This window comes from Peromyscus maniculatus, chromosome 3 (assembly GCF_049852395.1).
Source record: "Peromyscus maniculatus bairdii isolate BWxNUB_F1_BW_parent chromosome 3, HU_Pman_BW_mat_3.1, whole genome shotgun sequence".
NCBI lineage: Eukaryota > Metazoa > Chordata > Mammalia > Rodentia > Cricetidae > Peromyscus > Peromyscus maniculatus.
The window spans coordinates 50,642,542-50,656,650 of NC_134854.1; the positions used below are offsets into that span (position 1 = coordinate 50,642,542).

The 14,109-nt window shown below is 39.8% G+C and overlaps 1 protein-coding gene across 3 annotated transcripts in view; it reads right to left on the minus strand.

Moving 5' to 3' along the window:
• Agk (acylglycerol kinase) overlaps positions 1–14,109 on the minus strand; it is a 77,409-nt gene that overhangs the window by 23,163 nt on the left and 40,137 nt on the right. For all 3 annotated transcript variants that reach the window (XM_006997082.3, XM_042273104.2, XM_076566447.1), the window contains exons 6-9: positions 13,940–14,032; positions 11,459–11,491; positions 9,542–9,636; positions 1,094–1,163 (exon numbers count right to left, since the gene is read on the minus strand). In XM_006997082.3, coding sequence (XP_006997144.1) covers positions 1,094–1,163; positions 9,542–9,636; positions 11,459–11,491; positions 13,940–14,032 — 291 coding nt within the window. The remainder of the gene's footprint in view (positions 1–1,093; positions 1,164–9,541; positions 9,637–11,458; positions 11,492–13,939; positions 14,033–14,109) is intronic.

Consider the following 14,109-nt stretch of genomic DNA (forward strand, 5'->3'; position numbering starts at 1 on the left):
AAAGTCTGAGTGCCCAGTATGCTGTGAGATATAACTGCTCCTATGCCCGTTCATTGACACAGCCAACAAACATCTCTAAATCAAATTATCCTCTACAAATCTACAAATAAGAAAATGTTACACAGCTCCACAGAAAAATGTAGAGCTCTAAGATACAGGAAGCTACAGAAAACCTTGTTCACACCCTAAGTGAGAAAGGTTGGACAGACAATCTACAAAGTCCTAACACTTCTTAAGCTCTCGTGAAAGCTGAGATTACAAGACAACCAGGTGAGCTGAAGGACAAGGACCAGTCGCACCAGCAAGACATGAGAAACCATTCACTTGTCGCAGAGCGTGGAAGAAAGATGCAGCCAGCGTTTCAACAGGGACAGAAATGAGTCACTGCCCTAAGTACTTCATCAGTCTTTGTTTCCCCTCTAAAAGGCAGGGTTTCATGTGGTACAGGTTAGTCTCCACTTGCAGTGTAGCTAAAGCTGACCTTGAACCCTCCATCCTTGTGCTCCTACAGAGGGTTGGGATTACAGGCATATGGCATAATGGCTGGCGTCAGGGGCCCTTCTAGTGCTCAAAACTACCATAAGTAGATGGATTTCTTGCAGTAGGTAGAGGAATTAAAACTAGATATAATTATATTAGGAAGTGAAACAGAGGAATTTTTGTACGTAACAAAGAGGCCAAGAGGTAAGTTCAAAGCTAACGTATCAAATGGTGACATCATACATGTAACACTACTAAGTACAGACTTAGAATGAGCACAGTTATAAATTTTATACCACATGACTTTTTATCACAATTACCTTTTTTGGTGAGGTCCTAGGGATTAGACCACATACAGGTAAACACACATTCTATCATTTATCTGTATGTTCAGCCCCAACAACAATAGTATTTAAAATGAGATCATAAACACATTAATTAGTGATAACAGAATCATGAATAATGCTTTTCTCTGGAGACTAATTCAGGGGATAGGAAGAGAAAAGGAATGCCATGTTCATCATATTCCCATGTGAACTGTTAAAACTTTATTTTCTTTAACCTGTGCTTATTACTTTGATACCTTTTTTAAAAACTGAAGGAAAGATTTTACCTTGATCTGCAAGACATCAAGTGGAACTGTCTCTCCTTTCACGATGGCAAGTGTGGCGTCTGTAATGTGTCTAAACAGGGAAAACATGGAAAGGAACCTGTTGTCAAAGGTAAACACCACCTCCTTGAGTGCACAGCAGGCACATGTGTGCACACACACCCACACTCACACACTCAGAATCCCAGGAGGGCAGTCAGGAAAAGCTAGTCTTCTGAAATAATATTAAGAAAGCAGAAGGAAACATGTGAAAGAATTACCAACTCAGAACAATACAATGTTCTGAGAGATTCACAGAGAAAGATTTGGAGCTTACATAAGTTACTGGTCATTTGTTTACTTAACATTTACTGAAATACTCCACTGTGCTTATTATTGGAAAATATGGTACTTAAATACATAATATAACACAGCACCTTTTAATCCGTGTAAGAAATTTAGCCATTTTCAAAAAAATTTTTTTTTCTTTCTTCTCAAACAGCCAGATGGTAACTAAAGGACAGGACTTACAGCAAACTATAGTTCAGGACCCAAGACATCTTTCCTTATTTTCCAGGATTACAAGGATGTTTTTCATGTTTCATTTTCACTGTTGATTCTTTCATTCAAGATACAAGACTATTCTTACCCACATTATGACAATCTCTTGAAAAAACTACATGTAAAAAAAAAACCATCAAAAGTAAATACTATATATTACACACTCAGGGCATACAGAATTATGCCAGATCGGTAAACAAACCTAGAATTTGCACTTTAAATTCAAAGTCAGACACATATAAATACACAACAGATGGTCAACAAGAGAAACAGAAAGTGGCTAGACAGGAAAACATCTGCTCTCATAGGAGAGAATGAGTAGACCCACACCAGGGACCTCCTCAGAATGGCCATCAACCCTCCTATGCCCTAGGTGCAGCCATTACAAGCCCGTTACTCTCATCCTTCAAATCCGGCAGATGACACCACGTCAGAGGGTCCCACTCCTTCCAGCCTAGTGGGAGGTCCTTCACTGTGACTATTACCAAACTGCTACTGTCCTTTCTCAACCACAGTCTGTACTTACTAACGTTACCATCTGCTTCCTCCTGGAGAACACGAGGTCCACAAAGCTAGTGTCAGTTCAGTGGACTGACCAATGAAAACTCGACATCAGCACAATGGATGTCAAATAACAGGCAGTCAGCATTTACTGAGAACAATAGTTTATTCTCTACAATTTCAAGCACATAAACTGCAGAGAACTCATGTATATTCCTCACTCAGACTCAACAATTAACAACTCATGATCAATCTTACTTGTGGTGATATTTTATTTGTGCACCCCAATAAAGCTTATCTGGGGATCAGAGGAAAAAGCTAGTCACTATATTAAATATAGAGGTCAGGCAGTGGTAGCACATGTCTTTAATCCTAGCATTCGGGAGGCAAAGATTCACCCGGATCTCTGTGAGTTCAAGGCCATACTGGGAACAGAGCCAAATGTGGTGGCACACACTTTTAATCCCAGTGCTAGTTAACTATAGTGATCTGGAGGTCTGGACAGACAGACAGGAAGTAATAGAGCTGGGCGGAAAGAGGAAGTGATGCAGTTGGGCGAAGAGAGGAAGTAAGATGGCAGGGCACAGAAAGGTATATAGGCATGAGTGAGTACACAGGAAGTAGCTCTCTTTGGAGGCTGAGGAGTTGGTAAGGTGAAGTTGGCTGCGGCTTGTCCTATTCCTCTGATCTCTCAGTTTTCACCCCAATATCTGGCTCTGGGTTTTTTATTAATAAGACCATTTAGTAATTCATCTTATACTTACTTCCTCACATTACCCTATAAACCACTAATCAATAAAAGCAAATCTGATATCTTAATAGTTTATTATGTATCTGCAAGACTTTCATAAAATATCATTATTATACTTAAAATATTGAATCACTGGTATCAGCATATTTAAGTCAGTTTTCAAATTTTATATATAAATATGTATGTTACTTCATTTGTTCAAATCAAGATTCAAACAAGACACATAAATGATGACTGGTTAATGTGTTTTAAATTTTTTAATCTATTATCTGTTCTTTCTCATTTCCCTACTTAAGAAATAGGCCACTTGTCTATTGAGTTTCTGTGGAAAGAAGTGATGCAGTTGGGCGAAGAGAGGAAGTAAGATGGCAGGGCAAAGAAAGGTATATAGGCATGAGTACACAGGAAGTAGCTCTCTTTGGAGGCTGAGGAGTTGATAAGGTGAAGTTGGCTGCGTGAACCTGAGTGATTATATGTGTAAGGCCCTAGTATATATGTCTACTTTATGTATTTTCTGAGTATAGCTAGAATTTTCTATCAATTGAGATTTTGTATCAATAAATAATCCCTGTGTGGTAGTATGTACTTCCACCAGAAGATAAAGAACACCTGGCTGTCTTTTGGTAATGATGGCAACCAGTGAAAATAATTACCAAGATTTACTGAGTTGCAAACTAAAAAAAAAAAAGAAACTGAATTGTATCTTCCACCATTCTTTCTAATTTATCTTCCATTGTACAAAAAGAACCTTTCCCTCATTAACAATCTGGATACTATAACACAGGTCACATAAGAAAGCCAAAATCAGCCAGGTGTGATAGTGCACGCCTTTAATCCCAGCACTCAGGAGGCAGAGGCAGGTGTATCTCTGTGAGTTTAAGGCCAGCCTGACCTACAAAGCAAGTTCCAGGACAGCCACGGCTGTTAAACAGAGAAACCCTGTCTTGGAAAAAAAGAAAGAAAGAAAGAAAGAAAGAAAGAAAGAAAGAAAGAAAGAAGGAAGGAAGGAAGGAAGGAAGGAAGGAAGGAAGGAAGGAAGGAAGGAAGGAAGGAAGGAAGGAAGGAAGGAAGGAAGGAAGAGAGAGAAAGGAGGGAGGGAGGGAGGGAGGGAGGGAGGGAGGGAGGGAGGGAGGGGGAGGGAGGGAGGGAGGGAGGGAGGGAGGGAGAGAGAGAGAGAGAGAGAGAGAGAGAGAGAGAGAGAGAGAGAGAGAGAGAGAGAGAGAAGAAAGCCAAGATAAACATTTAACTCTTTTAAAACCATGAGACAGGGTCTCATGTATCTTAGTCTGGCACTCTGCAGCCAAAGATGACTTTCAGTTTCTGATCTCCCTGCTTCTATCTGCCCAGTGCTGGGATTACAGATGTGCACCATCATGACTGGTTTATTTCATGCTAGAGATGGAACCCAGGGATTCACGCTTGCTAGCATTTTGCCAACTAAATTACATCCCTTCTCCCTCTTTCTTATTTATTTAAATAGGGTCTGACTCTGTCCCCCAGCTGACCTTGAACTGGGTATCTAGATCAGGCTGACCTTGAACTCACAGTGGTCCTCTGCCTTTTGACTGCTGTGATTCATGGTATACATCACACCAGTCACTACCCCCCCCACCATTAAAAACAACAGCTTTAAAAAACAGTTTTCTAAATAATAACTTGGTTTCTCATAGCATCCAATTGTGTCCAGTTTTTTAATTTTACTTGTTTTCTGATTATCACTATGAAACTTATCTGGTATGTTTCAATACACTGTAGATATTCACCTTACTGGAACGAAGTTAATGATGGGGTATAGGATCACCATATAATTAGAATTAATGGTGAGAGATAGTATATGCTGATGTCAACCAAACTCAGGAGAAACTAGAACATATCTCTAGTGCGTGCTTAATCAAGTTACTGAAGTTTGACAGGACTATGCTTATTTTTAAACTTTCTCTCTCTCTCTCTCTCTCTCTCTCTCTCTCTCTCTCTCTCTCTCTCTCTCTCTCTCTCTCTCTGTGTGTGTGTGTGTGTGTGTGTGTGTGTGTGTGTGTGTGTGTGTGTTGCTAGAGATCAAATCCAGTAAATTTACATAAACCTCCAAACCTCCTTTTTTAGAGCCATCTTAGATCAGGTCCATAGGAACATTAAAGGCAAGTACAGAATTTCCCTATACAATCCCTTCCCCTCCTACAAATACAGCTGTTCTATTATCATCTCCTCCCACCACCTCCAAAACTAGTTGGCTCATTTGTTACACCTGAAGAACTTATATTGACTTATTATTGTCATTCATAATCCAGTTTTGATCATAGTTGCAATCTCCACTTGATCTTAGCCAAAAGGCCGAGAAGCGATCATAGTTGCAATCTCAATGGGTTGAGATAATCGTTAATGACACGTGCCCACCACAGTAGTATATACAAAGTAATTTTACCACCACACAAATGTCTTTGCACCATCCAAGCTCTAACATCCTCCCCTTCTTACAGTCATAGTTTTACCTAGTCCAGATCTAACAGCTGGAGCCACATAGTGTAGCCTGTTCCAGACTGTTTTCCTTTACTAGATGATATGCATCCAAATTTCTGTTCTTCTGGAGCTCCATAGCTCATTGCCTTTCAGCAATGAATGAGACTCCACTGTCTGCATGAATTAATCCACTTGCCAATTATTTCTTCTTGTATGAGCTATGCCAAACCGTCTTTGAAGGAGTTGGTTTGTTCCAAGGTTATCAAACTTATGGGCCTAGCATTATCATACTTTTCCTTTAGAACGTTTTTCATGTTCGTAGGCTCTGCAGTGACGTCTTCTGTTTCATCACCAAAATGAATCATTTGTGTCCTTTCTAGTTTTTCTTTTTCCTGGCTAGAGATTTATTATTTCCAAGAACCAGCATTTCTGTTGACATCTGTTTTCAATCTCATTATTTTTCTTTGTTTACTCTGGATTTAAATTCTTCTTTCCTTCTGTTAATTCTAGATTTAACTCACTTTCCTCCTCTCCCTGACAGTGTCTGAGTGTGCAGCCAGGCTGGTGGCAAGCTCACACTCCTCCTGACTCCCCTTCCCAGGCGTATGTTACAGTGTGCCTTCACACTTAATCTTTCTCTGCCTTCTGTTCTAATATGCATACTATGCTTTAAATTTCCTCTAACCACCATCACTGCCTCCCACATATTTTTGGGAGTTGTTTTTATTTAGTTCAAATATTTTAAATTTCTCAAGACTTCTTCCTTGATGTACATGTTATTTAGAAGCATATTGTATAATTGCACAGATTCTGACTATCCAGTTCCCTTTCCATTTTGATCTTCAACCCTTTCTACCCCATAAGTTAGGGAAGGACTGAAGAGTAGGTTGGAGTTGGGTTATTTCCCATGTGGAAGGCTAGAGCCAGCTGGAGTCCAGCAATCCCTGTGGAGCTCCAACACTATTCTAGAAGCTGGGGCTCTGACTAAACAGTTGCTCCTGATACAGACTTGCAAGGGAAGAAGACTGCTTCCAAGTATCCCAGAATTCTTCTTTCCCCCTTTCAAGTACTTAGTGTGGAGTCTCCAGCAAACTCCTGGAGGGAAATCTCTCAGTACTATAGGAAATCCTTACGTAAGGCCAGGTGCCAAGGAGGCTGGCATTCTCAGAGTGACCACACAGAGCCTCAGGTTTTCCTACATCAGCACTGCTTGCCACAGCTGCTTCCATTCACGAGCCTCTGCCTTGGAAGTCAAGACTCAGTGTTCCCACTTGTTTCTTCAACCATGGGGCGTCTGGCTGGCTGGTGTCCTCCCACCTGTTCAGGTCCAAGAGTTGGCAGTTCTTTTGTCTTTCCACTGGGGTGCTGAGGCTCGGGCCCAGGGCCTTGTGCATCCTGGGCAAACACTCCTGCCCGTGTTCCATTTGCTCTTCCAGCAGAGCTCCTCCAATGCAACCCTGGAAACCGAAGGACCAGCTTCTTTTTGAAAATCAGACTTACTGAGGTGGAAGCCACGTGCAGTTCAATCTGTCCTTGTTGGCATGCCCTTCCATACCTTCTGTCAATTTATTCATATAACCAACACCATCTCCAAAACACATATTTCTAATATCCCTCCAAGTCCCTCATCAATCTTTGCAGCCAACCCACTCCCACCACTATCGATTCCTGGCAATTACCATGTCCGGTTTAATCTTTTGTAGAATTGTCATATAATAGAATGAAAAAGCATGAGTTTGAGATTATTCATGCCACTGACTGTATCAACATGGTAGACATGGTAGATAGTTTCTTTCTGTGGTTAAGTAGCTCTGTGTTGTACAGATGTACCATAATTGGTACATCAGTTGGTTGACATTGGCACTATTCCTGCTTTTTGGCAACTAGCAACAGATTCTACAAATAAGGTTTAGGTTGTTGTATGGATCTGTATATCTGCATTTCTCTTAGGTAAATGCCTAAAAAGTGTGACAAATTTATGTTTAATTTGATAAGAAACAGCCACAATAGTTCCTATTAAGGCTGCACTACCTGGCTTTCCTGCCATCCATACATGAGTTTCAGTTGCTGACTATACCTAACAGTGCTGTGCTGTCTGGAGGCCTTTTTCCTTTTATGTAGTGTAAGCCATTGTGGGTTAGAGAGATGGTTTAGTAATTAAGAGTACTTGCTGTTCTTGCAAAGAGCCCTGGTTCAATTCCCAGTACCCACATGAGGTGTACTACCATCTGTATCTCCAGTTCCAGGAGATCCAGTGCCCCCTCCTGGCCTCCTTGGGCATCAGAAATTCTATATGTAGGCAAAATACCCATATTTATCTGTGAACCCATTATTTTCCTTTCAATATAGATATGAGTGGGGAGTGAGTAGCAAAGTTTTAAAAATTGAGATCTGACTTGGAGAAAGCAAGAAGCATGCTCCCAAGTCTAGGCTGGTTTGTCCGAGTGTGTATGGGTTATGAAAGAAGCACTACAGATGATGTGTGCACTGTACTTTATGTACACATCACCTGGCAAATGGGGAGAGCCTTAGAAAGTGCCTTCGAGAGACTGACTTAAAAAGAATCCAAATTATTACAATTCAAAAAGACTTTTTGCATTAAATTGCATCTCTAAATTGTTTGGCAGAAGACAACAAAAATGCAAGCTCAAATGTATCGTTCTCTAACAATAATTCAAATTCTAATAAAGAAGCATTGTAGCCTGGCATTTAGGATTATTTACCTGCAACAGGCCACATTCCAAGAAAAAAGACGTTTTTCTTCTTTAATAATTATGTGACAAGAAATCTTGACAGCAGGGCAAAGGCAAAGCTTTGTTCTTTTTAAATAGCCTCAGGCAGCAGCCATGTTAAAAAGTCTGCAAAAATTCTGAGCCCATGGCAGACTTGCTGATTACCTAAGGGCCCCGGGGCATGCTTATAGATTAGATTTTATTAATCTTTAAATTATAAATAGAAGCAGCAATAACAGTAGTTTGAGAACATGGAAAAACTGCTCCAAAAAAGCAGAACACTATCTCAGATCCTGGGGGTATCCACATGTGAGTGTAAATTGGCTTTCGGACAGACAAGGGTTTTGGAAGGAAAACAGCCTATCTCTGATCACTGACATGCTATTGGCAATGCTGGCTAAAGCTGTTCAATAATCTCCACTGATCAAGAAAAGACAAGCTCACTAAAGGAGTCAAGTCTAAACTGTATAGGATTTATATCAGATCAGCAAAAATGTTTGAGTCATTCATCAGTCATTATCTGTTGCCCCTCAAAAATTCTAACCTATGACCAAACAGTATGGCCCTTTAAAAGACTTCCCTGTTTGCTAGGCCTCAGGATGACTGGAGAATGGCTGAAGAATCCTGTGACACCTGAGAGAAATCAGAATGAGGGGCTGATAAATATCTATATGCACGCCTGGGTTTTCTTATATGTACCCGGGCTTTTATGAACAGCACAGAATTGTTAAAAGATATAATTGTTGGCCCTCAAAATTCTAACAGGGAAAGTCAAGCTATAAGAACCAGTCTAAGAAAACACTCTAAAGCAGAAAAAAAACTTTTTTTTAACTCAAATAAAAAAGTCACTTGAGTATCATTATTATTGACTTAGAAGGTTATAGCAAGGAAAAAATTCTGAGAAATTTTTAACTAATTCCTTCAGCAAATATTTACTTCCTGACATCTAACTGTCACAAACCTTACACTGCATATTGTGTAATGATTTCCCCAACACTCCATTTACTTATGTCTTTTGACAACATTTGCTCAAGATTATATTATTAATTGTTGTGAAAGCCAGGCCTCAAATTCAAGATCACTACCTTTTTGAAGGATTTGGGCTTTGTTCCCTAAAGCTTTCAAGAAAAAAGAACTACTAAAACAACAATTCGCCTGACTCCTAAAGACACTGTTAGATTCTCAGCAATTTAGTTTAGATGTCAGGACTTGACTGCCTTTCCTGTCTGCTATATCCAACTACCTACCACTCACTCCAGGCAGTCACAAAAGGACGTGACTGTACTTAGTTGTTTTACCTGCCTACGTCACCAAGATAACGAAGCCAAGGCTAACAGGTCAGTTCCCACAAAGACTTGCTATTTGTCACCATGTGTACTTAAAGGAAACGATCAGTCAACTTTATCATGCATGTGGTTTTCAGTCCTAGGCTCTATCATCCAGAAACGTTAGCATTCCATATTGACAACCTACTGGACTTTGTTTCCACTTTCGGCAAAGAGGGTGTGACTCAAACTACTGGTCTGTCCCAGCGGGATAAATCCAATTGGAATCTTACTGAAGGTGGCCTGATAGAACAAAAAGAAGAGAAAGTTTCACTGTTATAATCAGAAAATTAAGTTCAACAGAGAGGCATATGTGTGTCCTCTATGACAGAGTCTGGCCTGTGTCTTCCTTCTCATCTCCATTCCCCATCCCTAGGCCAGCAAGCAAACGCTCCAAGTGAGCAGTTTCCAAAACACAGCAGGCCGTGGAAACACAGTGACTTGGAATTTAGAAGACAGATTTGGGTACTCAGTAAGTGCAATTCTTTATAGGAAACTGGGTTAAGATAACGACAGTCTTACAACTACTGGAGCAATTACCCAGTCTGAGAGTCACACTAAGCGATCACACTAGATAAGAAATACACAGGTAATTCAACTAAAAATCCCTGTTTCTACAGTGACCAATGACAGGTGACAGTGTTTCATAAGCTCCTTCAAATACAAACAAGGCAAAGAGAGTGAGTCAAACAGCTGTCAGTTAATGACAAACTAGGGGTTTAACTAAATGTCACAGATACAGTGTTACTTAAAGACTCCAAAAGACCATTTTGGATCCACCCTCTGTTTCTACTTAAATAGTTTAAACTATGGCAGGACAATGAATGAAATCTTACAAAACCCCATAAGCCCACAACTCAGATTTAAGAACATTTACCATTTTGCTTCTGATATTTTAAGGAATAGGATCGCAAAATAAAAATTAATAAGTAAATAATCAGGCAGAGACAGATGAAGTCCTTTGAGATCCTGTTTGCTTGCCTCTTCTTTGAGAAAATCATTATGCTAGGCTGGTATGACTCTTTTCCAACTACATTATTTTTTCTTACTATATAGTTACATACCAAATAACACACAGTGACAGTACTGTTTTCTGCATTCTCAAACCATATAGAAATATATATCACCTTTTTTAGAAACTTACTTTGTATTTAACATTTCTAAGATCTAAAGATGTAGATATTTCTATATCTAGATCATTCTTGTGTATGCATACACATTTGTCGGTGCACAGGCAGAGGGTAAGGTTTTGGGACACACAAAGAGACCAGAGGGCAACTTCCCATCCTGTTCTCTAGGCACTGTCCACATTTTTCTTAGACAAGGTCTCACCCAGGGCTTGAAACCTGCAAAGTCAGCTCTCCTTGCCAGCCAGCACTGGGATTACCAGCAGCACCACCGACTACACCCAGCTGATTTTATATGGATCCTGGGGATCAAACTCAGGTCCTTGTGCTCACCCTTAACCAAATTAGCCTAGTTCATTCATTTCAGTGCTATCTGGTCCCTCTTATATGAACACATCACTATTAATTGATGAAAGAATTCCTTGAGGAAAAGATTCTACAGGAAATTTTTATATAGTACAAACTGCTGTTAAAATGTTCTGGTACTCCAGATTACCAACACAGGAAGTCCACCATGGTTCATGAGAATGACCTATGACAGAGGAACAGTATTATATCATCTGTTCAAAAATCAAATTCTATCACATTTGCACTGGATTGAAACTGTAACACAGGAGTTGAGCATGGTGGTCTATGCCTGGAATCCCAGAGACTCCAGAGACTGAAGTAAGAGAACTACAAGTTCAAGGCCAGCCTGGGTAACTTATCACGACCATGTCTCAAATGAATAAAGGGTTGGAGGTGTAGCTCAGTGGTACAGTGCTCATCTAGCATGCCCAAAGCCCTGGGTTCAATCCTCAGTACATCATATATATGTATGTGTATAATTATACATACATACGTACATATATATATAAATATGTATGTATGCATCATGAGGAGCAAAAGACAAAAAAATGATAAAAAGTAAAAGCTTAAATGTGTTGTTACAAGCTCACCTCATCTGTTCTTCGAAGCACTCCAGTAACAACCTATGAATGTAAGAAAATTATTATAAACAACATGCATTTCATTTATCATAACAAAATTAGATTCAAATTTCATGGACCACAAACTTATTTGTTTTCTTCTAGAAACTTATTTTAAATGATGTACTAGATCTTAAAAACACATCATTTTCTCAAATATAATCAGGGATAAATTGGATTTTATTCTTAACCTAGAAGTAATAATAAAAACTAAGATAAATTATAAAAATTCCACATTACATTAGTAAAATTATGTTTCAAGGTCTACAAAATGTAGCTGTACTAATGTTTATATGTTGTAGGTTCTACAGAAATGTGCGCTCTTTTCAACTATGCAGAAAAGCCTATGTTACCCCTTTGAGGTACCCAGAGAGAAAGATGCCTTACTGTTTTCAGAAATCCATACTCAAGTGTTTCTTCCTGAGGGCTATGAAGACAAAGGGGCTAAACAGCTAACACTAATCACTTGCCCATTTTATTTTATTCATTTTTTGAGACTGGGTCTCATTAGTTAGCCTAGACTCACTGCATTCCTCCTGACTCAGCCTCCTTGGTGCCAGGAAGCAGGTGTGAGCCATCATACCTAACCAATCCCTTCTCTAGCCAATGTCTACTTTAATGTCTGCAAATGCACCAAATATACAATTCACTGTCTCTTTGTAAAAACATTTGTAAAAATTAAAGGTTGACACATCTCATTCCTTTCTCTTGTCCCACCTAACTGGGTTTCAGTATTACACGGGCTGTCTATGGTCTACTGCATTCTTTGTAGGCAATCAGAACTCTTCACATTTCATTAACAAGCTATAAAAACAATTACAAGATCATTAGCAGAGCCTTTTAAAAAAGGAGCTTACTAAGGCCCATACAGATGCCAAGTCAGACACAGGACAGTCCCTACTGTTCATTTCTGATCCCTCACACTAATGAAGCCATCAAAGAGAGCTCAAAGGCCACAGTAATGCAATATGGTGTAAAGTAAAGTACAGCATCTGGTGAAACTAATGATCCTACATTAAAGTTAACATCTAAACTTTATTGTTTAGATTGGTGTTCACTCTGTGTTGTACATTTTATGGATTTTAACAAACATGTAATGACACCTGGCCATCAGTATCATCTCCAAAGTATTTTCATTGCCCTACAAGTCCTGTGCGCCAACTACTCATCCTTCTCTTCTCCCAACTTCAGGCAGCTCTACCTTTTTCCTCTCTACTTTTGCTTGGCCCACATGTCTAACAGTTGAACTGTATGTAAACTAAAGTCTTTTCATGGTTTCTTTCACTTAATATACAGCTTCCTACAAGTCTTGTTATAACTGAAGAATTCTTTGTTTGTTTTTCATGTTAAATAATCCATTACTTGGATATGCAACTCTACTTACCCACTGACCTATTAAAGGGGACCTTCATTTCTTCCAAGTTTTGTCGATTATAAAGACACTATAAACGGCCATGTGCACGTTTTCTTGTATGCACAATAGTTGTGAACTCCTCTGAGTAACTTCAATGAGCACAATTGCTGGATAACATGGTAAGGGTATGCTCAGTTTTCTGTTTTGTTTCTCCTGGCTTTTGGTTATCCTTTTGGTAAAGTGACTAAACAATTCTGCATTCCCACCATCAATGAATGACAGTTCCTACTGCTCCATACTCATCAGCATTGGGTACTGCCTGTGATCTAGATCCCGGCCATTCTAATAGGTGTAGCATCTCACTAAGGGTGAGTGATATTAACATTAGAACAAAGAGAGGGCTAGGGCTAGAGCTCAGCGGTGAGTGCTTGCCCAGCATACGTGAGGTTTGTTCTCTAGCCCTGACTGCCAACCAACCAACCTCAAAAACAACAACAGGAAAGCAGACAGACTCATACACCTGAACACGCAGCACCTCTTCCTATAAATGCAGTATTAAGAGTTAACTTTCTACACAGCAGGAATGATGTGAGTGGGCAGAGAGGTGTATTCTTGGGAGAAACTGTCATGTGATGAGAACTTGTCCTCGGGGACACCATGAGACACAGGTCCACCTGTGACACCATCACGGAGCTACTGTATAACAGGATGCACAGCACAACAAGCTCAGCCCATCCATTCCCGTTTTGCCTCCTGTCTCACTCGATATCTGAGGTCAGTCTTGCTATGTAGTCCAAGATTAACTGGACCTCAAGACCTCCCGCTTCATCCCAAGTGCTTGGATTATAGAGCCTTGCTTGTTCTATCGAATTTTGTCAAACAAATTTGACTACATATCAACTCTTCTTTTTGCTGGGAGGAAAGTTTACAAAAAACAAGAAAAGTACAGGAGAAAAGCTCAGGGCTGTAGTAGTTTGTGAGCAACAGCCCTAAAATAATGAACTACAACAATTTCCTTAATTATTGTCGCCATTGTCCTAGAACCTAAGTTCCATGTTTCTCCCCTTAAAAATGTCCATGGATGGAGAGGACCCTACCTCCTGCAGTGTCCCATCTCCTCCAGCAACGATAATCACATCTGTGCTTTCCATCAGTTCCAGGAGCTTCTTGGCTTGTCCCTCATAATCTGTCTGAAATACAAAACAAAGCTTTGGTAAATCTGTCACTGTAGGTCCACAAGTTCAAAGGATGAAAAGGTGAGATATGT